Source organism: Parus major, chromosome 9 (assembly GCF_001522545.3).
Source record: "Parus major isolate Abel chromosome 9, Parus_major1.1, whole genome shotgun sequence".
Taxonomy (NCBI): Eukaryota; Metazoa; Chordata; class Aves; order Passeriformes; family Paridae; genus Parus; species Parus major.
Genome location: NC_031778.1, coordinates 22,585,675 through 22,612,595, shown reverse-complemented (window position 1 = coordinate 22,612,595; position 26,921 = coordinate 22,585,675). Strand labels below are relative to the sequence as shown.

The following is a 26,921-nucleotide window of genomic DNA, read 5'->3' as shown; positions in this document are numbered from 1 at the left end:
AACACGGGATTCAGGATGATGTGCTGGGACTCTCAATGCAGAAAACAACAAGAATCAGGTTCTCCAGATAAATAAGGAGAAATGGGGTTTCTTGGAAGGGTCTCAAAACTGAAGAAAAATCTGATAACAATTTGTTTCCCCAAATAAATATTGAAAAATTGGTTTTTTGGAAGCCTTTGGCTGTCCCTAATGTTTCCAGTGTCAGAGAGGAGGGTGCAAATGGTGGGACAAAGTGAGAGGGAGTGGGTTGAAGGTTCTGTACCCCCTCACCCCTCTCTGCATCTTCAGCAGCTGCACACTGCCAGCTCCGGAGAAACAGGCAGCTTTTACTTGTCAGAATATAAAATATAAAATTACCCCTTAAATGATCATTATCTTTTCCAACTTCATTATCATTTCACAGTGAAATCTCAGGAAATTTCTAATTGCAGGAACCCACCCATGAGATGATGCTGGCTATTGAGTTTTGTACCCCAACATTTTAAAGCAAAGAACAATTAAATAAATGTACAACACTGGAGATTGCCCCCACCTCCTGCAGCATTTTGTTCCCATCAACTTTAATTGTAAATATGTTTTCCCCATCTCTTTAGCTCAAATGCTGCACTCTTAGGATAAAAAGAGGTTTTAACATGAATTATTATTATAGTAAACACACAACAACAACATTTCCTTCAGTGAAATAAACAGAGACCAACATTCATTAATTAACCTTAAAATTTCAGGTTTAATTTTACAACTTGAGGTTAAAACATAGGAAACACAAATCTGGCTGAAGTCATACAACCCCCCTCCCAAACTTCAAATTCTTTTTTCAAGTATCTGGATATTTTATAGATAAACAGCTTGAAACATTATTTCATGCTAAATTGGGAAACATTTGCTTCTACTTTATCCTGCCTTAAATTCTTCTCCAGAATAATGGCTTGCATGGGTGTAATTAAAATTAAGATGGAAGTTAAATATAGGGAAAATTACTTCAAAATAGCCTTCAAATCTACTTCAGTAACATCAGCTGCATCTTTTTTACAAAATTTTATCAGATATGAAGTCAGAGAGGAATTTTGCTCTGAAAAAACCAGAGTTTTTCCCGTCAGCTCTCAGCTTTGAAAAATCAACTTATCCTGAAGTGCCACAGCAGGCTGGTGACTGCTTTGTACACAAAATTCCTGGCTATGAACTGACTCTGCTGCTGTGTTTGTATTCCAAGATGACCAAAAAAGCCCTTTGAAAATTGAAAAATAGGTTTAAAAAAGCGTGAGAAGGCGGCGGTGTGGCCGATGTCATTTCCCGTTTCAGCTCCATTGCAGGGTGTAGCTCTGGCCCAGTTCCAGCTGGAGATTGGTGATGGTCAGGAGCTGGGGATAAAACACACAAAATGCACATTTAGCAGCCAGGACCTAAAGATCCACGGTGTTTTCTGTGATCCAGGGAGAAACTGGTTTATTTTAAACTGCAAGAATTTATTCCTTTTTTTGATTTTATGTTTGTGTTTCTATCACTACAAACACAGTTTAACCAGTCTGACCACGGCTCTCTGATCCCTTCCTTCCTCCACTGCCTCTTTTAGAGCTGAGGTTCCTTTTAATTTAAAAATAAAGGGATTTTTATAAGGCAGCAAAATTTGGAATACACTGCAATTCAACAGTTTGAATTTTGAATTTTTTTACAAAAAAAATTTGGATTTTTTTCCCCCATCAGAAGATCAACAGCAGAATCTCAGAGATGCTTTTCCTCCTGTCACAGCTCCCAGGTTCCCTTTTAGGGAACAAAATGCCAGAAATGGCATTAAATGCTATTAAAGAATCATTACCTGATGGCAGATTGTACATCTTTCTGAAATATAGTATATTTTAAATATAGTAAATACATGGGTGTTTTAAATATGGTAGATATTTAAAATATTTGCCTTATTTAAATATTTATCTATGTTAAGTATACAAATAATTCAAATATTCTCATATAAAAAATTTAAAGTGCTAATTGTATATAATTGCATAGATATTTTAAATATGGTAAATATCCAAATATTTTAAAAGTTCCAAGTAAAAATATTTTAAATATGGTAAATACATTAAATATTTAAATATGGTAAATATACAAATAATTTAAATATCCTAATATAAAACTTTTAAGCGTTATAATGACACAGATATTTTAAATATGGTAATTATACAAATAATTTAGATATCCTAATATAAAATTTTTAAATGTTCTAATGACACAGATATTTTAAATACGGTAAATATACAAATAATTAAAGTATCCTAATATAAAAATTTGAAAGGTTCTAATGACACAGATATTTTAAATACAGTAAATATACAAATAATCTAAATATCCTAATATAAAAATTTTAAAGGTTCTAATGACACAGATATTTTAAAAACCGTAAATATACAGATAATTAAAATATTCCAATATAAAAAAATAAATATGCTAATTTTATAGCTATTTTAGATACGGTAAATACATTTTAGATATGGTAAATACAGCCATTCCAAATATGGTAAATATATAAATATTTTAATATATATATATATAAATATACATATTTTAATATATACAAATATATAAATATTTTAATATATATAAATATTTTAAATATGCTAAATTTATCATTATTTTAAATATGGTATCACAGCTGAATCTCTGCAGTTTTAAGGGTAGAAATGCAGGTGGGAAATGATGTTTTTAACCCTTTGAGCAGCATCTCACCTTCTTGTTTTTGTCGTAGGCCACGGTGGGGTTTGCTGGGAGGGTCTCCCCGTTCTGTGACACCGTCACCCGAGTGACCTCGCTGGGCACCCCCAGCACCTTGATTTCAGTGAACATCAGGTTGTTTGGGTCGGTGTAATTCTGGTGTGGAACTGTGATCTCCAAAATGGTCTGAAAAGAAGAGGAGACAAATCCCAGAGATTGGGATTAGGCTGAGAACCCAGAGCAGCCGTGGCTGTCCCTGGCAGTGTCCAAGGTTGGACAGATCTTGGAGCAGTCTGGGACAGTGGAAGGTGTCCCTGCCCAAATTGAGGTGATTTTTACTGTCCCTCCCAACCCAAACCTTTCTGTAATCCTGTGAACTCCACTTGAGCTTTCATTTGCTCAGGTTCTTTTTCTGATTTTTTTCCCCAATACCTGTGTGTTGTTCTTTATTTTTCAAATACTTAAAGCTTAAAATATTCTAATATAAAATATCAGTGTTAACCTGGCCAAACCCTGGGCTCTGCTGTGCTTTCACTGCCGCTCAGCTGATTGATGTGAGGAGTGAAGCAACAAGAAATTCTCCACCCCTGGCTGGGCAGCGAGAGCTGCAGGACAAACCCTTCCTTCCCTGCCCCAGTCTCACGTTCCAGCTGCTGTGGGAGCTGCTCCAGGCTCTTCTCCTCCTGCTTTTAACCCTCCCAGAGCAGCTCCTGCCTCCCCATCCCCTCCTCAGCACTCACAGGCCCCCTCTCCTTCACTTATTGTCATTTTAAGTCGATTTTGGATTCCCTTAGGATGCTCCCAGGTCCCCCACAAATGTGCTGTAACATAATTCCGTGTATTTAGTGCTCAGAGGGTGAGTATTTCTCTCATTTTTGGTTGATTCAAGACCTCTGTAATTAGGCTTTTCCTTAACGAGTTTTTGTAAGAGCAGGGAAAGGTGCTTTTATTTTATAATCTCCTTACAACTGCAAATATTGAGTGTTAGCAAAACAAACTCCCTTCCACAGCAATTAACACCCTTTTATTTGACAAAGACAGAATTAAATGAGAAGAAAGAACAGTGTGGATAAAATTAGGAGACATTGTGGCACACTGGGAAATAATGAAATAAGAAAGTGTGTTTTCTCCTACAACAGTAAGAGCTTTTTATTTAAGCCAAAAGTCCTTATAATTAGAGCCTAATTTATTTCCACATATTCCAGTGGTTATGGTAAGAAGTGAAATCTGACAATTGTACTTAACAATACTCTTCAGATTCACTCCTCCATTCATTCTTAACAGAGTTTAATCACATTTCATGTACCCTAATCATCTGTGAGCAAGATTTAATGTAAGGTTGGGATATGTAGACATTAAGAAGACCCAAATTAAAATACCCATAGTTAAAAATACAAAAAAAAAAAAATACCTGAAGTGACTATTAAATAAATGTGAGCTAATGAGATTACCTGGTTAGCAGTAAATGATGTCAGCAGGTAAACACCATCTTCATATGCATCTGTTAAAAAGAAAGAATGAAAGAAATTTAATAAAATATCTTTGCTGTCCACCTTATTTATCACATTATCAAAATATCTGCTCAAGGATTGTGGCCATAGACACCTTACAAATATTAGGGATAAATTTATATGTAAATAAGTTTTGCATTTCCAGAAGATGAATGCAATCAGACATAAAATACTTTCAGTGTGTATAAAGTTGAAATGGAGGTGAAAGGAGAACATTTTAGGGTTAAGATATAAAAGCAGGCAAAGAAGCAGCACTAGGATGATCAGGGGAGTTTTGATGAGGAGAAAAATGTTTCTGTTTCTCGCTGAAGAGCCATTTCCCGCTTGCCCCTGCATTCCCTGTGCGATTCCAGGTGACACCTGACGGTGCTGGTGGCTGCTGCCTCTCTGCAATCACTGCTGGCATTTCCCAGCCCTGTAAATTCAGCTGTGGCTGCCCTCAGAGCCGTGCTGATCTCTGGTTTTGGAGCTCCTGCCATCCCACTCCTGCCAGTGTCACCCTGCGAGATGCTGCTCTCCATCCCTGCAAATTCCATTTATCATCAGATTTCCCCAAGCGTGGCCATCAGTTCTGGGTTCCGGAGCTGCTGGTGGGTGTGGAGCACCTCCAGATCCACCTGCAGCCTCTGCAAACTGCCCCCTCCACGAGGGTCTCCATGCAGGGCACATTCCCTGCGCTCCTGATGGGAATCTGGGCCCAGAGCTCGTGGTTGTTACAAGGGTGGGGAGGAGAAGCGACAGCTCCGCGTCTCTTGTCTGCAGCCAGTTTAAATTTAGCCATGCTGAGGAGATCAGTGAGAGCTCTCACATGATCCATGGTTATGGCTCCCACAGGTTTGAGGAGGAATCTTTGTTATCTGCCTTGCCTCAGGCCCAGGGCGCGATTTCATTGGTACAACATATTAATTCTATAAATCACGGCGTGGTGTGGCTTCAATCAGGAAGAATCGTGTTGCTGCAATGCTGCTCTGCAGGTTCCATTTCAGTTCTGCCTCTGAAGGAGAGTTCAGATCTGCCACCCAGAAATGGGGTGGCTTTGGCACGAGTCCATCCCTTCCCTCTGCTCCTCCTCGGACACCCCAGAGTTTGTTCCAGCTCTTCTCAATTCACATCCTTGGGTTTGGTTTTACCTGCTTGAATTTGGGTTTTGAATATCCTCAGGGATGGAGCCTCACTTGGCAGTATCCAACCATCCTCACAGCAAAGAAAAAAGGGTTTTAAGAAGGGAAGAAGCCCTGGACGTACCAATGCGAACCCCATCATCCCAATAAAGGTGTCCTTCTGCAAACAGAGCATCATCCAGGGCCACCGTGAGTCCCATCGGGTTTTTCCGGCTGTGGAAAGCACAATTTTCTCTCAATTTCCTCTGCTAATCACGTTCCATATTCCCCAAATGTTAATTTATTTACAGAAAAGTTGTGTACCACCCAATTGGCCTCCCATAGCCATCTTCCCATCCCATACTGCTAAAGACCACTAGGGAAAAAAACCCCAAAAAAACCCCAAAAAAACCCAAATGAAATCTAAAATTTTCACTTCTTCCTACCTGTAAGCAGTGGTATTGGCAGGTCTTTGCCAAGGCAGGATGTATCCACCTCGGATGTGCAGGTTGATGTGCTCCAGAGGAGCTGTTAAATTTTGGAGTTGTCCCCTGAAGCCAGTATCTGTGTTCTATGTACAAAAAAAATAGGAATTTTTACCCGGTTTTCCTCCAGAATGAAATGATAATATTCCTCTAGACAGGTTAATTAGGTGTTACTGCAGGAGTAAATGTTAATAAGAGAAACCCTGAAATTTTGGCTCTGTAAAAGCCTGGCCTGCCCATGGGTGATGGCAGCTGAACCAGAGGGGCCAAGCGGATGAAACACAAACCTGTGATTAATGAAGGCAGTTTTGAACCTGCTCTTCCTATTTCCAAATCTTTTATTATTTTCTGGGAAAAATTACGCAGCTAAAACCCTTTTTATTTTTCTTTCTTTATTAGAGCATTCCATTACAAAAACCTTCTGTGTATCATTTGAGGGTTACAAAAATTGAAAAGAACTCTAAATTAAAGGTATTACTTCACCTTTTCATTTATCATAACTCTGGTCATGTTATTATACATTATTATAAAGGAATCGAGGATTTTTATTATTTCTTTAATCAGCTGAGTAGATTTTATGTTTCTAAGAACTTATATTAAATGCAAATTAGGCAGTTCCCACCTCTCTGCCACACTCAGCACTGGGAAAAGACAGAAAATACAAGTGTTAAAATACAATTTTTTTGGGATGACTTACCGTGTGGTAATCGTACCAGCGGGCATTGGGGAAATACGCGTTCACACTCCGATCACCCTGCAATTAAACACACAAATTTTAGGCACCCCAAATCAAAAAGTGGAGCTAAATCAAACTGATTTTAGGAATAAATGCTTGAAAGCTCACTTGTTTCATCACAGGGCTGATGAGCAGGGCAGGACCCCAGAGGAACTGCTCGTCGATGTCCCACGTTTTCCTGTCCTCCACAAACCTGTCGGGATGAGAAGCCAGAGCTGAACTTTCCCAAAAAGTTCCTCCTTGAAGACCCTTCTGTCAGTAATTTCACCTACTTCTTCTAGTATCTGTTTGCTTGTTGTTGCTATTAATGACTCAGATCAATTAATATTGCACAAAGATCCTGACACTCATTAGAGAAACGCAAATTAGTGCTTAGCTTTGGGGTTTTTTGTCCATTTCTTTGCTTTTGCTTTTCAGTACATTGGGACAACAAAACTTTGAAAGTCTTATGCTTATTATTTACAATAATAGAATCTTGGACAGACTTTTTAATTTGAGTCACTGTTTTCTGAGTTTCTTCCAAAAAAACAAATCAACACACGCAAAAAACTCAGTTTTTCCCCAGCCAAGACTTGTTTGGTTTTTTTTGTTGGTTGTTTTTTGATTGAAGGGGGAAATGCTGTAACAAAGAGAGGACTGTGTTGTTAGGGGGTCACAACCAGAGGAGTTTTAATGGGAATTCTTGCTGAGGGGAGCAGGGGAATTGCACTTACTCGTGGAGAAGGGGGCGGACCACGGTGCTGCCGTGGGCGTGGGCGTCGTGCAGCAAGGTGTAGAGGTAAGGCAGCAGGGTGTACCTGATGTTCAGCACATTCCTGGAAATCTCATGAAATTTGGCATCCCAGGAAGCAGGATCTTGCCTCTGAAAGAGAGTGTTGTTAGAGAAGCTGGGTTGGATTGCCTGAGAAAGCTAAAAAACCCAAATCAAAGCAGGAAAACGAACCAAGGAACTTTCTCTGCTGAAGCAGAGCATCTCTGTTTATTTATTCTTCAACTACAGAGCAAGTGAAAACCTTGTCACTGTCAGCCCCAGGAGGGGAAATAGGAAGAGGAATGCTGGTAAAACCCCAGGGGAAACAGTAAAAATGTTGACTGCAAAGTGTCCCCAAGGTGTGACACGTCCCAGGGTCCATCATCCATCAGCCCTCTGCTCCCACACTCCCAGCAGGACTCCGAGGCACCAAGGACTGGTGTCAGGAGAGCCTCAAATCTTTATTAAATGTATGGAACAATGCCTTGGCAAATTGGGTGATGCTGGGAGCACCACGATAACCCCAAATCTGCATTTTGAAGGCTTTCACAGGCCTGTGGAAGGTGTGTGCTGCCAGATAAAGCAGCCAGCTTTGAAAAGGAGACTTTAATCCATTAGATATTTGCCATCTAAATAGCTCCACTCTGCTAGACCTGAAGCTTTCCCTGGAACACAAGTGCTGTTTCCCTTTTTTTTCATTTTCCCACTTATCTTGTTTTACAGCTTTCTCCACTCCAGTCCTTAGCCTGCATTCAGGAAATTATTCCCTCTCCTTTTAGCAGAAATACAATATCTGATGGTGGCAAACGTGCAAAGCACAGAAATTCCTGAGTCTCACTCCAGCATCTTATTACACTGCCCCATTTTCTCATTTGTTGTATAATTATGGGCAATTAGGGCTGAGAGCACCGAGGTCAGTTCTGTTTCTTCAAGTGTATTTGCCATAAAATCTCCATTTTAGCCTTGCTGTAGCTCATTGGAATCCAAATGGCCCAGAGGAGAAAACGTGTAGGGTTTGATTCAGTGAAAGCAAAGTTGGAACTTCCTTCAAGTGTCCAAATCCCAGAGCAGCCCCTCTGTGAGTGTCAAACCTCCCAGGTAATGGGGAGGCCCCACAGCCGAGCCAGCATAGAAATAATGACAATTTCCATTGTGCAAAGAGCCAAAAGCGTTCTTTTCTTCTCTATTTTACTTGGAATGTACTTTTTTTTTTTAAGCCAGGGCAATTGTGCATTGTTCTGGCTGGTTTTGCCTGTGTGTTGGAAAGGCCCAGCTGCCAAGAATTGTTAAAAAAATTGCAACTCACCCGTGTTCCTTTCTCGTTGTGATTCCTTGAGTATGGGTAAAATGCACCCAGCTCCATCCAGCGGGCACACATCTCGTACTCGGCGTCTTTGAAGAAGCCACAGATATCAGCTCCTGTCTGAAATTTTCAGAATAACCCAAATGGAAAACTGTATTATCGTGTACAGCATCACAGTAATTAAATATAAGTTAATAACTCATTAGCTTACATAAGATATTCCAAAGAGACTGAACTCCATCATGCCTGAAAAGAGAAATAAATTGGAGTTACTGGCTGGGATTTTTTACATTATGGTTCCATAGCCATTGTTTATTACACTACTGAATCAGAAGAGAAAAAACCAAATACAAGCCCCACAATTTCTGTAACGTGTCGTGTTTTCCTGCTACAGAAGGAGATGGGATGTGGGTGGACAGGAGCAGAGGAAAAAATTGAGTGGCAGAACGCAGGGCATGGAGGGTCTGGTCCCAAGGGAATTAAAGGAGTTCCCAGCACCTGATACAGAAGGAAGTAAGAAGGAAAAGTAAAAAAAGGAATTCAGCACAGATTCTGGTTGCTGATAATAATAATAATAATAATAAAAATCACAGGAATATAAAAAGCCAGGAGGTGGAGGAGAAACAAAGCCAGGTTGGATAATGCTTGGAGGAACCTGGTCCGTGGTGTCCCAGCCATGGCAGGGGTGGAGCTGGATGCGCTTTAAGGTCCCTCCCAACCCAAACCATTCCCTGATTTGGTGATCCCAGGAATGCAAACCCTTCTCCTGGCACATACCAATAATGGATTTGTGCATCTGGTCCCAGGCTGCCGTGTTGTCCCCCAGCCAGTGCCCCACCCATCTCCCGCTGCTGGGGTAGGTGGAGCGGGTGATGACGATCCCGCGCTCCTTGGTGGCGCCCCGCAGAGCCCTGAATCACAAACAGACACAGAAACCAGTCACAGGAGAAATGCTGCACGAGAATTCATGGCCTAGGAGCCTCTGAAAATAAATGTATGGGTTTATGTTATCATAGCAAAGGTATATCATCATATACATCCAATCCACGTGTGCTTTTGGTGGCAATTCAATTGGATCCAGGCACAGTCCTGGCAAAGCTGGCCAGCCTGAAGCTGCAAAGAGAACTGCCAAACAAGGAGGGATTAAAAAAGGACTTTTCCAGCTCAGGCTAGCTCTTCTGTGGGAAAATAGGAATGTAGCAAAACTTTTCCAAACCCACTTTCTAAGGGCACCACAATGTGTGTGTCATTCCTTCTTACAGCGTCTGAACACTTGAAGCAACAGTTGGATTGGGCAAAAATCCAACCCAAAGGCTCACAAGAGTGAAAAAAGATGTAGAAGGAATATTGGATCTCTGAAGGTAAGTTTAGTTGACTTTAAGGTTTTGAAATAAACAAAAAAATAAGAAGATTCAGGGATTTGTAGTCCCCTCTGAAAGACCAAGGTGACAGGATATCAATATGAATATTAGTCAGAAAATCACCCTGATTAAATCCCACTGCTCTCCACCATAATTGCCTAAACTGCTGCCTCAATAAGGCACTATTTACTTATTTTTCTATAGGATTTGCAGCTTTAGTGACACCATAATTACAGCAAAGACACACAAGTCACTTAAATTACCCCAGCAATTAAACCAGACTAATGTGCCACAATTATTTCCTCCGGGACAAACAGTAACTTTTCTAGGATATTTTATTCCTTTGTAGCATATTTTCCAGCACTTTAATTCTCTGCTTGCTTTCCCTGTGTCAAGAATGCCTTGGAAGTGGCAGCTAAAATTTCCAGAGTGAAGACAGCGAATATCACGTGTCGAACTGCTGAGGGATGAGCAGGACCTGAGTGTTCTGTGGCTGGAGGCTCAGGCCTGCAGCTCCACAGCTCTACCCATGAAAAACAATTATTCAGGTCACAAAGGCTGAATTTACCTCCAAACAGTTCCTGTGTTCACTAATGAGGGCTCTGGCTATGCAAAAACCTCATTACAAAAGAGCAGCATCAAGGAAATATCCCGAAGTTTCTGTGTCTGATGGATGGAGAACTGAAATGACTCCAGGTTACATAAAATACCGATGTTCACTTTTCAGTTACAGTCTTTCATGAGTTTTGTGTGCAAATAATCTTTCTGTTTGGATGGTTTAGTATCGAAATAAATTATTGCTTTTCTTCAGTTGCACAAGTACCCCTTCAGTTACTGCCAAAAAAATAAATTTGGGACTGAAATATATGTATATATATGTATTTTGTAGATAACATTTGCTATAAATTTCCAGTGTGAGAATATCTGTGTGAGCTGTGAGATTTATTGTAGTGATTTCTGTTGCAGTTCCTCGCAAAAGAGAGGAGAATATTTCAGTTCATACTTAAAACACAGAAACGATGGCGATATTCCTTTTCCCATCAAATTCTTGTCTACTCCACTGGGCTTGCACAGCTGGGTTTTGGCAGGGGTGGCTCCAGTGAGAAAATTCTGATGGAGCCAAGAGGGACCTGTCCCTGGCTGAGCCCATCAGCAGCACTGGGTGACTTTGGGATAACAGGAATAAGAAAGGGAAAATGTAGCTCCCAACAGCACGTGGAAAGAGAGAGGGAGAGAGGGGTGGGGATGTGTAGGAGCAGCAGCCCTGCAGACCCCCAGGACAGTGCAGAAGGGTCAGGAGATGCTCCAGGCTCTGGAGCTGGGGTGTCCCTGCAGCAGAGGGGGCTCCCAGGGGGAGCACAGATCCACCTGCAGCCCCTGGAGGATGCCCAGAGGAAGTTGTGAGCCCTTGGGATGCCTGTGCTGGATTCCTGCAGGAAGCTGGGGAGCCCTGGAGAGAGGAGGAGGGGAAGAGAAGGGGGAGGAAAGAGCAGCAGAGACAGCGTGTGATGGACTGGCTGCAACCCCTGCTCCACATCCTCCCCACCTCCACTGGACAGCAGATAGAAAATAGGGAATGGATTAGAAAAAAAGTGAAGACTTGGGGGAATTAAGGTCGGATTTTAATTGTCATTATCCTCTCTGATTGGATTTCCACAACTGAGCTGTTTTGCCTGTGACACTACTTGGTCATAGAGTGGTCTATGAATCTTTCTTTATACTTTCTCTCCTCTTCCTGGCTGAGCAGGGATAAGTTTGAGGGGCTTTGGTGGCCACCTGGAGCTCAGCCAGGGCCCAACCCACCACATTTTGTGATGCCCAAATCCCACCAGGCTGGGCTGGCAGCACAAGGATCAGACATTCCCTCCTGTCCTGTCAGCAGTTCCAGCCTTGCCTTGGCTGGCAGGGCTGCGCTGGCTCGCTGCCAGTGGAGCATCCTCTCCCAAACCCAAACAGCCCTGAGATTTTCCCTCTTTACGGGAATATCAAAGTTACCCAGGGCTTTAAGGTCGTTGAGACGTGCACAGAAAATCTGTGCCTTGCTCCCTGGCTGAAATGAAAATGGAACAGCCCAGCCCTGCCACCACTGGATCAGGAGTTATCTAAAGCAGGCTGGGGACGATTCAGAGGGACAGATAATGACATTGGCCTGGGAACTGGGAAAAGAAATGCTTCAAAGTAAAGCTTTGTGCTCACACTCTGCATTTTAAAAGTCACCACCCCCATTTTTCACTTCGTTTTAAATAGAGAACATAATCGAGCCGTCCTGAAATTCACATGACTGAAAAACTGTCTTCATTTTTCCTCACTGGATATGAAGTGTGAGGAAAACCAGAGCAAACCAGGCAAGCCCAGCAACGCCCAGAAACAATAATTATGTGATGTTTAATTACAGGAATTCTGTGCAGAGGGGATTTATTGCAGTGGAACCATGGAAGCACAGCTTCAGCTCTGCCCTGCACAGACCCCTCTCCCCTTCTCCTGCAGCTCTGCTCCCACCACCCTTCCTGCACCAAGGGGGAAATCCCTGACTGGAACAACTCCAGCAGCTCCCAGCCCTTGGAGCATCCAGCCCCTCTTGGAGCTGGATTGAAAAACCAAATCGGTCAGAGTGAAGAGAAGGATCGCTCAGGCATCTCAAATTAACCAGTGGAAGTTTTTTAGGAATGTAGACATGGAATATCCATTTGGAATGTGTTTTGGAGGCAGCATGGAATATGCAAAGCACTTACTCCAGGCTGGGTCTGGCTTGGGACCATCCATAAAGGTTGTGGACATCGTAGTGTCTGACTGGGGTCCCGTCTGCGAGGTAGTGCTGACCTTCCATGCATGGAGTTTTGTGGATTAATCCTGTTGACCTATATCCCAAATCTTGTGGAAAGGGAAGAAATGTATTTATTATTAATAGCAAGCACGTGTTAACCACTTGAGTTGTTTTTTCTTAATTTTCATAATCTTGTAGGCATGCGGTCTCTTTATACTGTTGGTTATTTATTTATAATTATCAAAATAGCATTTCCAAAATGGAATATTTCCAATATTCCTCTGCAGGTATCTGGGTTTGTGAATGTTTTAATAGATCAGTTACAGATGCTCTTACTACAGAGGCTCAAAGAATAAACAGTATATCAGAAAATATCTCAAATCTTTTTAAACACTGTCACTCTAACCACATAAACAGAAAAACGGGTGTGGTGGGATATGATCTGTGCCTGAATATTAATTTCCTGGAAATTCCTGAGAAACCACTTGTGAAACCTGAATACAACAGTAAACAGTGAGAGTATGCTAATAAACCATTAATAAATAATTCCTAATTAGTACTACTTTACACCAGTACTTCAGGAAAGCCGAGCTAAGAAAGCGAAGCATTTCAAGCATTTGACTGCTCACATAAATGGTAATGAGAGGAGACACGTGGGTATTTTCTAAGTATTTAATTAATTGCATTATTCATCTGAGAAAACTGCAAAACAGAGAGCTCAGTTCTCTGCCGTGCCTCAAGCAAAGCACTTGGACACAAAATAGGGATCAAAATCCATATGCAGGGAGGAGCTGGAAAGAACTTTATTTTTACAAAGTGCTGCACAGCTCCTGCTGAAATATCTGGGCTTGCAGTGGTCCATAATCTCAGGAATAAAGGGCCAGGTTCAGTGAGGAGCTGTGGGTTTATAAACCCATCTTTATTTTGACTTTTATGCCCCATATACCAGATAAGAATTCATGTAGGAACCAGAAAAACCTGAGACTGTTTTAAGGAGGGATCAGACTTACGAGGCATGTAGGGGGGATTATTTAGCAGGTCGTTCTTACAGCCACCTATGGCTCCATTCATAAAAGCTGCTGGTTCATTCATGTCCTGAAAAAGACAGAGTAAAACCCCTTAGTTTGCTACAGAACACCATAAATTGTGAATTGCACACGAGCAGTGTTGCAGGGTTCCTGAGGAGCCCCTGAAGATGCAGTCTCAGTTGGACATCCCATGTTCCTTAAAGGGGCTGACAAAAAGGCAGGAAAAGGATTTCCCATGGAGGCATGGAGTGACAGAAAAAGGGGGATGGCCTTGAGCTGAAGGAGGGAGAGATTAGGTGGGATATTGGGAAGGGATTGTTCCCTGTGAGGGTGGGGAGGGCTGGCATGAGGTGACCAGAGAAGCTGTGGCTGCCCCTGGAAGTTCCCAAGGTCAGGTTGGACAGGGATTGGAGAACCCTGGGATAGAGGAAGGTGTCCCTGCCCATGGCAGGGGATGGGCATAGAAGACTTTTAAGATCTCTTCCAACCCAGGCTATTCTGTCATTCAACCACTTTTCGTTTCAAGGGAACAACCTCTAAGATCATCAAGTCCAACCTTTCCTTAATGGGAATTTAACACAGGATCCTTCTGCCAGAGCAGTGCAGATCTGAGAATTAGGAATTGGGGTCCCCTCCAGCAGTGTCAGGCAGAGAAGGACAATCCAGAAATCGGATGCATTTCCACACTTACAGTCCACAGCCCATCAAACTTGAGGCTTTTTGAGGAATTGGGATTGTCGTGGACCTCCAGGATTTCCCTCTTCCACCACTCCATCGTGGAATTGCGGAAGAAGTCTGGGAAAGCACAGTGTGCTACATAATTCTGTAAAAACAGAAGGAAAACAAGACAGATAAGGGGGCTGAAGGTATTCCATAGTTAAAATTCTGGAATTTTAAAAAAAATAAATAAATAAATGAAGACAAAAAATAATGGCTTGTTCACTAAATTTTTTGGCTTTTAGGAAGGCTTAGTTGCAGTTTCTGCAACTTATTCATGCCATGAGATTTATCAATGAGTTTGCTATTTGAATTGATTAGTGTCTATATTTGAGTCCAGAACCAAACCATGTCAGTATTTACCTCTACTAGTTCTTCATGAGACAGTGACTCATTGATTTGGACATTGGGAAGAAACGACCAGACCTAATAGGACAGAGAATATTTAAAATAAACAAACCACACTAAATACAAACTGAGCATCAACAACACGCAGGTTTAAATACTCTTCCCTAGACAGTACCTTGGAATATAAAATTTCTTTGGTATCAGGCCATTGTACGAAGACATTTTCGGCCTCACCTCTGCTGAAGGCAGGATAATCGGTTTCATTCCCAGAAATGGCTGGATCCTGTAATTAGAAACACTTTTACCCTTGTGCCCAAAATTGATGTTGGATATATTCTCAGTTTTGTGATGCTGTATTGGGATTTAAAAGCAATATTCCAAACTGACCAGGATAATGATAAATCTCATTCCTTCTGATTTGATTTTGTCGACCAGAGCCGGTAATCCAGCAAATTTTGAGGAAATGGTGAAGTCCAGGTTTCTTTCCATGTAGTCAATATCTGTATATTGGACATCCTGCAGTTCAAAAAAAAACAACAATTAATTTTAAAGTATTTTCTCCCCTTTTTTCGCCAAATATTAAAAATCAGACAAAATAAGTTAAATGTGGAATTTTGATGTGTAAAATTGGAAGCAGTGGTAACTTCAGGCTGAAGTTGTTAAATGAACAATACACAACCTATGAGCAGGTCCCAACCAAAATAAACCTTTCACTGCTGCATTTAAACTGAGGGGAGAAATTGATAAAAATAGAGAAAAAAATGGATTTTTCTGTACATATGTACACAGAAACTGCACCTATATTTCCATAAGGAAACAATGAAAATAGTTATTCTCTATTGAAATATTGATATTATTATATTTAAATTATAATTATATTAAATTATAATTATATTTAAATTATAATCATATTATATTTTAAATGAAGCTACATTCAATTTATTTAATATATAATTTTGTTAGATCTAGGTGCTATTACTACTATTACAAACAATTTAAATTATTTAATATATAATTTATATATTTTATATTATATATTTTCAATATATTTAATATATTAATATATGATTTTGTTAGATCTAGGTGTTATTCCTACTGTCCCAACAATTTATTTAATTTATTGAATATATAATATATATATTTTATATTATATATTTTTAAAATATATTTAATATATAATTTTGTTAGATCTAGGTGCTATTACTACTATTCCAAACAATTTAAATTATTTAATATACAATTTATATATTTTATATTATATATTTTAATATATTTAATATATTAATATATAATTTTGTTAGATCTAGGTGTTATTACTACTATCCCAACAATTTATTTAATTTATTGAATATAATATATATATTTTATATTATATATTTTAAAAATATATTTAATATATAATTTTGTTAGATCTAGGTGCTATTGCTACTATTCCAAACAATTTAAATTATTTAATATACAATTTATATATTTTATATTATATATTTTAATATATTTAATATATTAATATATAATTTTGTTAGATCTAGGTGTTATTACTACTATTCCCAACAATTTAAATTATTTAATATATAATTTATATATTTTATATTATATATTTTTAATATATTTAATATATTAATATATAATTTTGTTAGATCTAGGTTATTCCTACTATCCCAACAATTTACTTAACTTATTGAATATAAAATATATATATTTTGTAGTATATATTTTTAAAATATATTTAATATATAATTTTGTTAGATTAGGTGTTATTCCCAACAACAACCTGTGCCAAATCACAGCAGACTTGACACAGAGCATTATGGCAATGAAATTATGCTGCTTTATTTTTTTTCCCCTGCTGTTTTTTCTTAATCACTGCTCCTCCCTATCATTCTTTGGTGTGAACAATAAAGAAAATTAAGCAGCTTTTAACACAGCCCAGAGTCCGTGGCACAAAACCTGCTCTTCTCTACCACACTGGGGGTTTTTTCTCGTTGGTTACTGCTTTGGTATTTAAAAGGATTTAGTCAATGCTACGAAGCCAAAAGCTCAAATGTTGTTTTCTCCCAACGTACGTAGGGAATCTGAGCTGCCTTCATTTCCTCCACGACCTGGGCGACCTCCGAGTCGTTGGCGTATCCGTAGCGGCACAGCTGGAATCCCAAGGACCAGTAGGCTGGCATCACCGGGCGCCCAATCAGCTGGAGAGGGGAAAGGGCGCTCGTGGTGAGGAGGGGAAGAGAAACCAAAACAACCCCCCAAAGCCCGGCCTTAGTCAGGCTCCTACTTCAGTGTATTCCTGGACCACGAGCTCGGGAGTCGGGCCCAAGACCATGTAGAAGTCGAGGATCCCTCCGATGGTGCGGTAGGTCAGGGCAGGGGTGGGCTGGAAAGTCACATCTGGAAGTGGAGGGAAGGAAGTGAGAAAAGGATGCCTGGATTTGCCACCAGAGCAAAACACTGACTGTAAAAACAGAACACACGGAGGAGGGTGGAGAGAGTTCACAAAGCTCCCTGGACAAGAGGGGACGGCTTCAAAATGACAGGGAGGAGGCAGAGATGGGATATCGGGAAGAAATTGTTGCCTGTGGGAGGGGTGAGGCCCTGAGGGTGCCCAGAGCAGCTGTGGCTGTCCCTGGATCCCTGGCAGTGCCCAAGGCCAGGCTGGACATTGGGGTTTGGAGCAGCCTGGGACAGGGGAAGGTGTCCCTGCAGAGAGGTGGAACAGGAGGAGCTTTAATGCCCCTTCCAACCCAGCCCATTTAAATTTTCATGGAATAAATTAAAAGTTTTCTTACCCATTGCATTGCTGTTAAGCAAGAGAACTCCGTGGGCATTGCTATCTTCTTCAAGAGCCATATAAAATGGGTGAAAACCATAGGAATTCATCATGTACTGCAAATAAAATACATTTTACTGAGGAAACATTGCAAACATTTGCTTATTAACATTTAGTGATAAAATTAATGAAAGAGGAGACAATTGCCAGACATAGCAAACTTTAAATGTTTACACCTAAATCTTACCTAACCACAAAACAGACCTGCAGAAGGGCACTGGGAACATCACAATTTGTTGAGCTTCCTGCTCAGGCAGGAAGGAAAGCAAAGGTGTTTCTGCACTTAAATTTCACTAGAAGGTGCTTCCTCAGGACAAAACTTTCCTTTCTTCACAAACAGAGCCATGTCTACGTGCTCAGGAGGCGCTGGTGACATTACATTTAATTTTCCCGAAATGTTTTACAGCCTGAACTGGAAGTTAGAGCTATAATTAGCTGCTGCTGTTTTGTTGGCCATTCCCTGATAATTGGAAATTTGCTATCTTGTAGGAAATAAGACAAATAAACAGAGATAAGATTTCTGCTTCACCCGTGTAAGTACTAAATTAATCCCCAAGCAACAGCAGTTGTTCTGACTCATGTCTAATTTTCAAAACAATGAGCTGAGAAGAATAAAAAAAGGAGGAACGTGCTGCTACTCCTAAGTTATCTGTCACCTTCCCATATCTGAGGGCCTGGCTCCTCACATTGTTCTTGCAGGTGACAAATAATGGCTTTACAGAATTCCCTTGCCATGGGGACACCATCTAAACTGAGAACTGTGGTCAATATGCTCAGAGCCAATGCCCAGCTACCAGCAGACATCCACCGGATTTTAAAAGTCGTTGCTGAACATTTCTGCACTCATTGGTTCAAAAAAACAAAAAAAATCACATTTTCTTCTTCTTTGCCTACTCACAGTTGGAGGCTGGTCCCTGGTGAACATCCCCCAGGTGTTCCAGCTCATGTTGTGTCGGAACGTGGGGTGCTCGGCCTCTCCGAACCCGTAGATGTACTGGGACGCCAGGCGGGTGGAAATCTGGATGAACATGTCACTGAAGGTGAAGGTGGGCAGGCCTGAATTCCAGCTGAGGTGGGAAGAGGAGAAGAAAATAAGAATAAAATAAGAATAGAGCGTCCTCAGGGCTGTGTTTCTGGGCTTTCTTTTGGGCCTCTCTGTTTCTCTGGAAATCTCACGCTTCAGTAAAAGTGGACTACAACTCTTGTGGTTGTCAAGGAAACTTAAAGGATGTGAAATGGGGGTGTCTAAGAACTGCTGAGGAGTTTAGGGACACAAAGTCCTCCGAGTCTCTCAGAGAGGAATCGCACACAGGCATCGTGCACTGCAAGTTCCGTCGTATTTTAGCAATTTAGTGAGAAAATGCACTTCAGCACACTACAATCCTATTTTCCTCCCAGACTGGAGCCACATGGAATACAGTAAATAAAGTGCTTTTTGCAGTTCTCTGAACTTCCTGTGCAGATTACACTGAAATTGCATTCACAGGTCATATTTATAATAAATCAGCATCTTTCCAATTAGAAATCAAACTGCAGCCTGGTGGGCTCTGCCAGAGAATTCCATTGTTCCAGGAGTTTCATTTGCAGGTTGTGTTATTATTCTGGTTGGCAAAAGAGAACTCAACTCGCAATTGAGTTTTGAGTACTTTAGAAAAATGAATAAAAGTGTGTTTTTTTGAATAAAAAACAAGACACTCAACTGTTCTCTGCTTTCTAACTCTGACTTAATCAAGGAAAAATGGAGCTCCTGCCATACTCATCTGTCATGTTACCAAAACAAAAATTTCAAGTTAGTTGGGACACAACTTCTGTATTTTTCCCCAAAACTGACCCAAATGGTCAATCCTTAATAAGCAGTGCTGTGGTCACCTAAGGAGTATTTTAGGAACTGTATAAAATGATTTTGCCTCCCAGAAACTTGGGAAGCGCAGAAGGAGTTTGAGAGCTGCCAGCGCTCTTCACTCCCAACACAAAGAACATTTAAAATAATCACACAGAGAGGCTGTGCTTATTCAGAATAAGCAGAGAGAGAAAAAAGCTGGCAGGAAGGTGTGAAATGAAAGGGCAGGAAGGGGCAGTGGCTCACATGACTGTGCCCGTGCTCTTGCGGCGGATTTGGATGCCAAAGGGTTTGATCTGGACCAAGACGTCGTAGAGCCGGTCCTGGCTGGAGCTGGTGGGGGAGCTGGGCAGGTTCAGGGGCACGGGGACCTCGTATCGTGGGCTTTGAGGATCATAGATCTGTCAAGCAGAAATGAGTTGATTTAAACAAGACAGTTGTTCTGAAAGCTGGATCTGATACAAATTGTAAAACGCTTGCTGTGGTATTTTCTTTCAAATGCGTATTCTTGATCCGGTTCTTTCCCAAGATTTTGTTGTGGGGTGAAGAATCCCAACCAATGAACCTTGAAGATTTATTGTGGGTCAGGAATGGCTCATCTAATTAATTACATGAATTTAAAGTATATATTTATATTTAAAATATAGGTGTATATACTTTGCAAGTATGATAATTAATTTTCTAGTTCATCTTTTACTCAAATTTTAGGGTTCTTTTTCAGGTTTTCTGTATTTTAAAAGTGGATAGAAGTTATTTTTTGATGTCTGACCACTTAGCTCAAAATTATATTATTTATATTATATATCTATATCAAATTATCATATTATTAAAAACAGGGCAATAAATTACAGTTAAACAACAGTGCTTGTAAAATTTTGGAATAGAACTGCAATGCTGGATGTAAAAATAAACTGTAGTCATGAGAGACTTACAGATAAATTTACCTGTAGATTAACAAAATACTTCCAGTTTCAAAGTTCCTGGCTGACATCACACACACACACACTGACATTATACCTTTGATTCATGTCATTTCTTTGTAAAATTGAGTGCTAGGATTCTAAGATGAAAAAAAGATGCAGGCTAAGAGCAATAATAATTGGTTAGAAGGAGAAACATATTCACACAAGGCTGCTTCTGTCTGGGAAATATAAATTTGGCCCTTTGAGTTCCCAGAAATAAAATATTTGATGAATTGTGGGATGGCATTACCTTAAACTGCAGCATGTGGTTGAGATGATATTTCACCTCCAGGGCCAGGGTGTTGATTGGGGCAGTGAAATCCTCGTTGGCTCTGACCTTGTTGTCTATGGTGAGGGTGGCTTTGATTCCAGTGGAGGAATAATTGAGGCTGGATACATAGTAAGGGTTGTTGGAGCTGTAATAGCAGGAAGGAACACCTGGTTTTCCTGTCACCTGGTGCAAACAAAAAGGAGTTTCAGTTCAGAGAGTCAGCTGGATCTTTTTTATTAGGTATTAGCATGGAATCCTTCTTTTTATCAGATCCGTGGCAAATGTAGAATTTTTTTTGTGAAATTAATGGAATCCTGAATAAAGAAATATTACAGAATAATCTCTGCACTGGCTCAGGTGTAATGAAGCCATCCAGTGAAGGCTGTACAAATAGTTCAGTCAGGAAACGGAATCCTCGTGCAATGAAGATGGATTTAATTTCCCCATCTCTGTGATCTTCAGATCAATCCCTCAATGTGGTTTAATCTTGGCTTGTGGAAATTCCTAAAGCCTCGTCCCTTTTAATCCCATTGCTCTCTGGCTGCCTTCAAGGAGATGTGCCCAAAACCCATTTCATACCCAGGCAACATCAGAGCAGATCTTCCCACTGCCTTTATTCACACAAATTATCCTTAATACATCCAGTGAAAATTACATCCTACTCATCTGAGATCTCCTGACATTTCCAAATGTCCCAAATTACAAAAAAATTCTTTTAGCACTGCAACAAAACCAGAGCAGTTCTGCTTCAGCAGGGGCTGGTGCAGGAGCAGCCAGCACAGAATTCTGGATTTCATTCCTATAGGAAAGGCCCAAAAATTGGCATTTTAGATTTAGAAGAACAGGGAATAATTGAGTTGGAAGCACCCTCTGAAGTTCAACCCTGCCAGGCCATGTTGCTCTCACATGTTTATTAATAATTAATTAATAAATAATTGCATTGATAAATTAGTGCAATAAACAATAAAATAATTTATAATATTAATTCATGAAACCACGTGTCAGTGAGCTTCATGTCAGAGATAAAGGTTTGCAAATAGCTCCTTGATGTAGATATAAAGAAGTTCACAAATTAATCAAGTTTTTTTGTGGAATTCAAGGATTTCCTCTCAAACTGAGATCCAGAGGAGTTCATTTGACTTAAAATATCCCTGAGTGACCTTGAAGGTGACACAGGGGGCTGAGCCCTGCAGGCCACGGTGCCACTGAGGCAGAAGGGGCAGCTGAAGGTGTTCTTCCACTTTTTCATAACTCTAATATTATTTCTGTTCACCTTTCAAAAAATACCTCATTTTCCCTCAACTCCTGATATAATCTGGTACAATTTAAATGGTTGTCAGCTACTGAGGTAAATAAAATCCATCAGTACCATTTTATTTAAACCTGACTGATCTCCCAGACCACTTTTATTCTGTAACAACCACAAAGGAAAACCTTTTATTCTGGATTTTTATTTTTATTTCTATTTTTTTGCCTAATTAGTTTAGAGAAATAATGACTTACTTCCCAGGTGCAGCCACGTTGTTCACATTTTTCTTTTGTTGGGTCAGGGTTGGGATAACAATCAAATCTTTCATTGAGAGACACGTTTAGAGCCCATTTGACTGTGTAAGATTTTCCCAGCTCAAGCTGAAGTCCACTTATAACAGCAACCTTATAAATATGAAACAATAAACAGTTATTAAATGTCACATCCCACCCAGCTTTCCTTCAGTCAGAAGAGGTGCTGGTCCTTAAGAATAATACACTTAAAAACTGAAAATTTACAAAATCCCATCTGGTAAGTTTTGATACAGTTTCACTTTTACAAACACACACAACTGATATTTTTACAGATAAAATCTGAAGAATTAAGAGTCTAAAAATATGGAGTTAATCCCACAGCTTCCTTGGAAGCCAACAGGAATAAATACATGAAATAAGCTGTCTGCTGCACCACGAGCATAACTTAGATGCACTTACATGCAGCAGAGTTGAGTGTAATTGTACTTTTATTCTATAATAAAATTCACATTGTATTTCATTGAAACAACATTGGCACAGGGTACTGTCCTTTGCAACACATAAAATAAAGTTGATGCAATTTTAAATATGTTTACTTTCCATTTCCCTGTTATTGCTTTACCTTTGTGGCAGAATCATAGGTGGTATTAATGGGATAATTTTGTACAACGTTGTTCTGAGACACAGAAACTGTTGTTATTTCGTGGGGCAGTCCCAATATCTTGATTTCCTCGAATTTCAGGTTGTTTGGATCACTGTAGTTGCTGTGTGTTGCAGTCATTTGTAGAGCATTCTGGAAAATAATACAGTGGTCATATTCTTATTTTAAAAATCTGCCAAAAATCCTCCTGATTTACCAATTTTTTTTCCATGAAGATTTTCACATTGTAGCCTAAATAAACCAATATCTTTCCCCACAAAAATTAATTATTGCTCTGCTTGGTGTTACCACAACAAAGCTTTTCTACCACATAAAAAATAATTTTCAGAGTCATGTTTCAGCTTTATTTTTGCCTTGCTTGAGAAATAAAGAAAAGCTGGGGTGGGTCTATGACAGGGCAGATAAACTCCACCTGTTTGGGTTCCAACAACCAAAGGTTCTAATTTCTCTTGATATAAAAATACCATTTCCTATTCCATGCCATTAATTATTTTTGGATTAGGAGTCCAGGCAGAGGAATTGTACCATGTCTCACGTGAGTGCAGGATTTCCCTCCTGCCCTCCACGGGAACACTGAGGTTAATTTTAATTCAAATGTCATCACAGTCATGATTTCACTGCTGGGGTTTCAAACTCCAACAGCAACAATATCTACAAATGCTTCTCTGATTAATTATGGTTTAAATAATTACTGATTCATGCGCTTCACTCGTGTTCCTCTGCCTTCTCTCACTTGGTTTATGCTCTTTCATCATGGGAAAGGAATGAACACCTTTACCCAACATTAATATTATTATTATCATTGTTGTACAAATAATGTGCTATCATGCCATTTGCAACCCTTGTTTATGTGATAGTTACTGCCAATATTGGATAGAAACACTATCACAGCTCCACCCTGATGTCAATTAACCCTGCAAAGGCACTTCCACCTAAAAAAATCACAATAAAACTTAACCCTGATGTGGTTTCTGAGGGCTCAGGCAAGGTGTGGGTCTCCCTCACTCTTTGGAGCCATTCAGCTGTATTTTCACTGTATAAAAATATACATTTTTTACAGTGCCTCTGTTTTGAGAATCACAAACACTCTGTGCTTCTCCTTTCTCACTCTGTTTTAAGTGCCTCTTAGGCTTTAGAGTTTCCTTGTTCAGTAAATATTGCTGCTGAGTTTATTATGTGGAAGGAAAAAGGAGTTATTTAGATGTTTGTATTAACTAGGAGGAAAAAAACCCAACAGATTTCATCCCAGTTAAATGAGAGTATTTTGAACATGATTCCTCTTGGCAAATGTTTTGTTTTCCAGCAAATCTTACAGGAGAATAAAGAGAGAAAAGAACACTCTTGAAAGATACTGGATAAAAATCAGGAAAATACGATTATTTAAAATCAAATACTTACGTTGGAAACATTAAATTCATAGTAAATGTAGGCTTTATTCTGAATTGTACCTAAAAGGTAAAGAAACAAGTTACACTTGGAGTGCAGAAAAGAATAAAATTAAAGTAGAGACCATTAAAATGTTAATTATCAGGATTGCAGTCAAAGCTGCACTAAGCAACTCAAATATTTATTAATGTTTCTTTGAGGAACTGAAATGTCCCTTTTTCCTTTGGCCAGTCTCCCAGGAGATATAATTTTTTTTCACAAAAATTCATTGAAATCAGCTCTTCTAAAATGTAGTGATTTTTAATTCTACTGCTATTTCTTCTTAGTTTGTCTTAAATATAAAAGTTCTGATCAGAGGTAATCCTTTAACATAACCTAAATAAGGATTCTTCGTGCAAAAATAATGGTGGTGATAACAATAAAAATGATAAAGGCCATGGAACCATAAGAGAGGAAATAACACATGATCAGGAAAAATAAATAGAAAATGTGGTCAATTTGGCTTTTTTGGGTTTTTTTTTGTTTATTTTTCCCCACATACAAAAAGACAAATCCTGACAATGGTTCCCCTATAAAACTGAAGCCTGTAAGTTTTGGGCAGGCCATAAAATGATGCAATGTTTTATTGCTCTGTTTGGCAGCAGCAGTGAGGGCAGTAATGGCTTTGTTATTTTAGGCCAGGGGAGCACTGGAGCTGCCACCCCCATGCACAGCAGCCACCCAAGGCCTGCCGGATTTATGGCAGCAATAATCAGCTGAATCACTGCTCTATTTCTTAAAAGCAGCCCCAACTTTCACTAAATTCCAGAAATAGAGGCTCGGGAGGTTTCCTGGGAGATATGACTGGTATAGCCCGCAAGAAGAAGGTGTTGGACAAGCGGAATGCATAAAGTTTTCCAATATTGATGCTCAGATACCTCCCTGGATGGGCAGTGGTTTGCCTAAATCCCATGGGAAAACCCTGTCACCTCATGACAATCTAAAGATTTCTCCTGAAAACCAGAGGTTTGACCATAAAGTAGAGCCTTGTGTCTTTTTCCTTTGCTTGTGTAGAATTACCTTGTGACTTCGATCTTACATTAAATAATAGTCACAGTTTTCTACTTAAAAGTGATGAAAAACATTTGATTTACGAGCAAGTAGCAGCAGTGTGTTGCAATGTCTTCTTTTCAGCAGGAACTTTTAAAATCTGAGTTTGTTAAATCTTTGTTAACCATATTTATTTCACTTCTGGTGACTGCTCACCTGTAGATTCTCCATCATCCCAGAACAAATCCCCGGATGCTTCACTGTTGCTATCCAGGGCAATTATGAGTCCCATTGGATTCCTGCGGCTGTGGAAGGAGATTTATCTGATTTATAACAAACATCTAAACATTCTTGATGCATCCTCCATGTTCATGTAAGAGTGAAACACCCAACAGGGTCACAATTCTTGGAGAATTGCGTTAATTAAGTTTAATCCTTGGTTTCCTTTCATTTTCATGCAAATGGTTTAAAATACCCCGTGAGTTTAGAGATTTCTATGCAAAGAATTCATCATTAAAGGAGTGGAAGTGAGGTTTGGCTCACAGCTATTCCCACATTTCAAGGTGAAAATCATAAATACAATGGGCTGCTATTATTTGCAACCTAGAAGTTCTCAGCCCCGTTATGGGGGGAAAAAAAAAGTTAAAATTGTTCCATTTGGGATCCTACCTTGCCACTGTGGTGGTGGCTGGTTTCTGAGTAGGGAAAATGTATCCTCCTCTCAGGTGCAGCCCCATTTTATCTGCTGGGGTTTGTATCTCATGCCACACTTTCCTTAAAACGACTGGTTCACCCTTATGGACAGAGAGTGAAAAGAGAACAGGAGTTTTGTATTACTGCTGGGTGTTTTCTTAAGTCCTGAGTTTCATCAAGTTGTTCCTTAGAAAAAGCTTAAGTTATGTAAATATCTATGTGTTGATGGGCACATAAAATAAAATAATTGCATATCATTATGATTTAATGTCAATCTGAGCCCTTCCTTGAGGCACCAGGTCTTGTGCTCATCCAACCACCCTCCATCCCTTGTCTCCCAAATAACCCCAAAGTCTTTCCTTGTGTCTCTGTCCCCAAAGCAAGGCTGACAATCCTATTTCATCACAATCCCATTTAGAAAATGGTGTAAAATCCCATAATATCTATCCCCTGCATTTCCTTACCGTGTCATACTCGTACCACTCTCCCTCAGGAAAGAACACACGAGTGGACTCCGCACCCTAAAAGGGGACAAAGAAACAACTCTCATATTTCAGCTTAACCAGATAAACTCAGTTTTCCAATAAAGCTGAAGTTCACGGGGAGGAAATCATTGATATTTCTACACTTGGCTGTTTCCTGGTGTTTAGGATGGTGCCCAGGCAGGGGGAAAAGGGCAATCCAAGCAGGATTTCTGCAAAGCTGCTGGGGTGTAACTCAATTGCTGCTCTGCAAAGTGGCAGCTCCTTGAAAGCCACCCAAAGCCACAATGCTTCAAACCCAGTGAACCAGATCCTATCCACGAGTACCTCTCCATCTTCTTTATTTCCATGTATTTTGGGGCTGGCACTTTTCAGATTCTCACTTTCCCTTTCTGTATTTAAGAAATGTTTTATGTTTCTCCATGGCAAATGCGTTGCTGGCAGGAGAAATCATTATTTA

At 39.9% G+C, this 26,921-nt stretch overlaps 1 protein-coding gene across 1 annotated transcript in view; it reads right to left on the bottom strand.

The window, feature by feature from the left end:
• Nucleotides 1-699: 699 nt before the first annotated feature.
• The window catches only part of SI (sucrase-isomaltase), a 45,633-nt gene continuing 19,411 nt past the window's right edge, over nucleotides 700-26,921 (bottom strand). The window contains exons 20-48 of the mRNA XM_015637007.1: nucleotides 26,444-26,500; nucleotides 25,956-26,080; nucleotides 25,503-25,591; nucleotides 24,270-24,319; nucleotides 22,833-23,003; nucleotides 22,211-22,360; nucleotides 20,687-20,890; nucleotides 19,721-19,875; nucleotides 18,533-18,701; nucleotides 17,594-17,690; nucleotides 17,083-17,195; nucleotides 16,871-16,996; nucleotides 15,195-15,323; nucleotides 14,983-15,090; nucleotides 14,823-14,885; nucleotides 14,434-14,565; nucleotides 13,725-13,809; nucleotides 12,683-12,821; nucleotides 9,367-9,500; nucleotides 8,801-8,835; nucleotides 8,593-8,709; nucleotides 7,249-7,397; nucleotides 6,644-6,728; nucleotides 6,497-6,553; nucleotides 5,761-5,885; nucleotides 5,460-5,548; nucleotides 4,155-4,204; nucleotides 2,719-2,889; nucleotides 700-1,358 (exon numbers count right to left, since the gene is read on the bottom strand). Coding sequence (XP_015492493.1) covers nucleotides 1,296-1,358; nucleotides 2,719-2,889; nucleotides 4,155-4,204; nucleotides 5,460-5,548; nucleotides 5,761-5,885; nucleotides 6,497-6,553; nucleotides 6,644-6,728; nucleotides 7,249-7,397; nucleotides 8,593-8,709; nucleotides 8,801-8,835; nucleotides 9,367-9,500; nucleotides 12,683-12,821; nucleotides 13,725-13,809; nucleotides 14,434-14,565; nucleotides 14,823-14,885; nucleotides 14,983-15,090; nucleotides 15,195-15,323; nucleotides 16,871-16,996; nucleotides 17,083-17,195; nucleotides 17,594-17,690; nucleotides 18,533-18,701; nucleotides 19,721-19,875; nucleotides 20,687-20,890; nucleotides 22,211-22,360; nucleotides 22,833-23,003; nucleotides 24,270-24,319; nucleotides 25,503-25,591; nucleotides 25,956-26,080; nucleotides 26,444-26,500 — 3,237 coding nt within the window. The 3' untranslated portion in view covers nucleotides 700-1,295. The remainder of the gene's footprint in view (nucleotides 1,359-2,718; nucleotides 2,890-4,154; nucleotides 4,205-5,459; nucleotides 5,549-5,760; nucleotides 5,886-6,496; nucleotides 6,554-6,643; nucleotides 6,729-7,248; nucleotides 7,398-8,592; nucleotides 8,710-8,800; nucleotides 8,836-9,366; nucleotides 9,501-12,682; nucleotides 12,822-13,724; nucleotides 13,810-14,433; nucleotides 14,566-14,822; nucleotides 14,886-14,982; nucleotides 15,091-15,194; nucleotides 15,324-16,870; nucleotides 16,997-17,082; nucleotides 17,196-17,593; nucleotides 17,691-18,532; nucleotides 18,702-19,720; nucleotides 19,876-20,686; nucleotides 20,891-22,210; nucleotides 22,361-22,832; nucleotides 23,004-24,269; nucleotides 24,320-25,502; nucleotides 25,592-25,955; nucleotides 26,081-26,443; nucleotides 26,501-26,921) is intronic.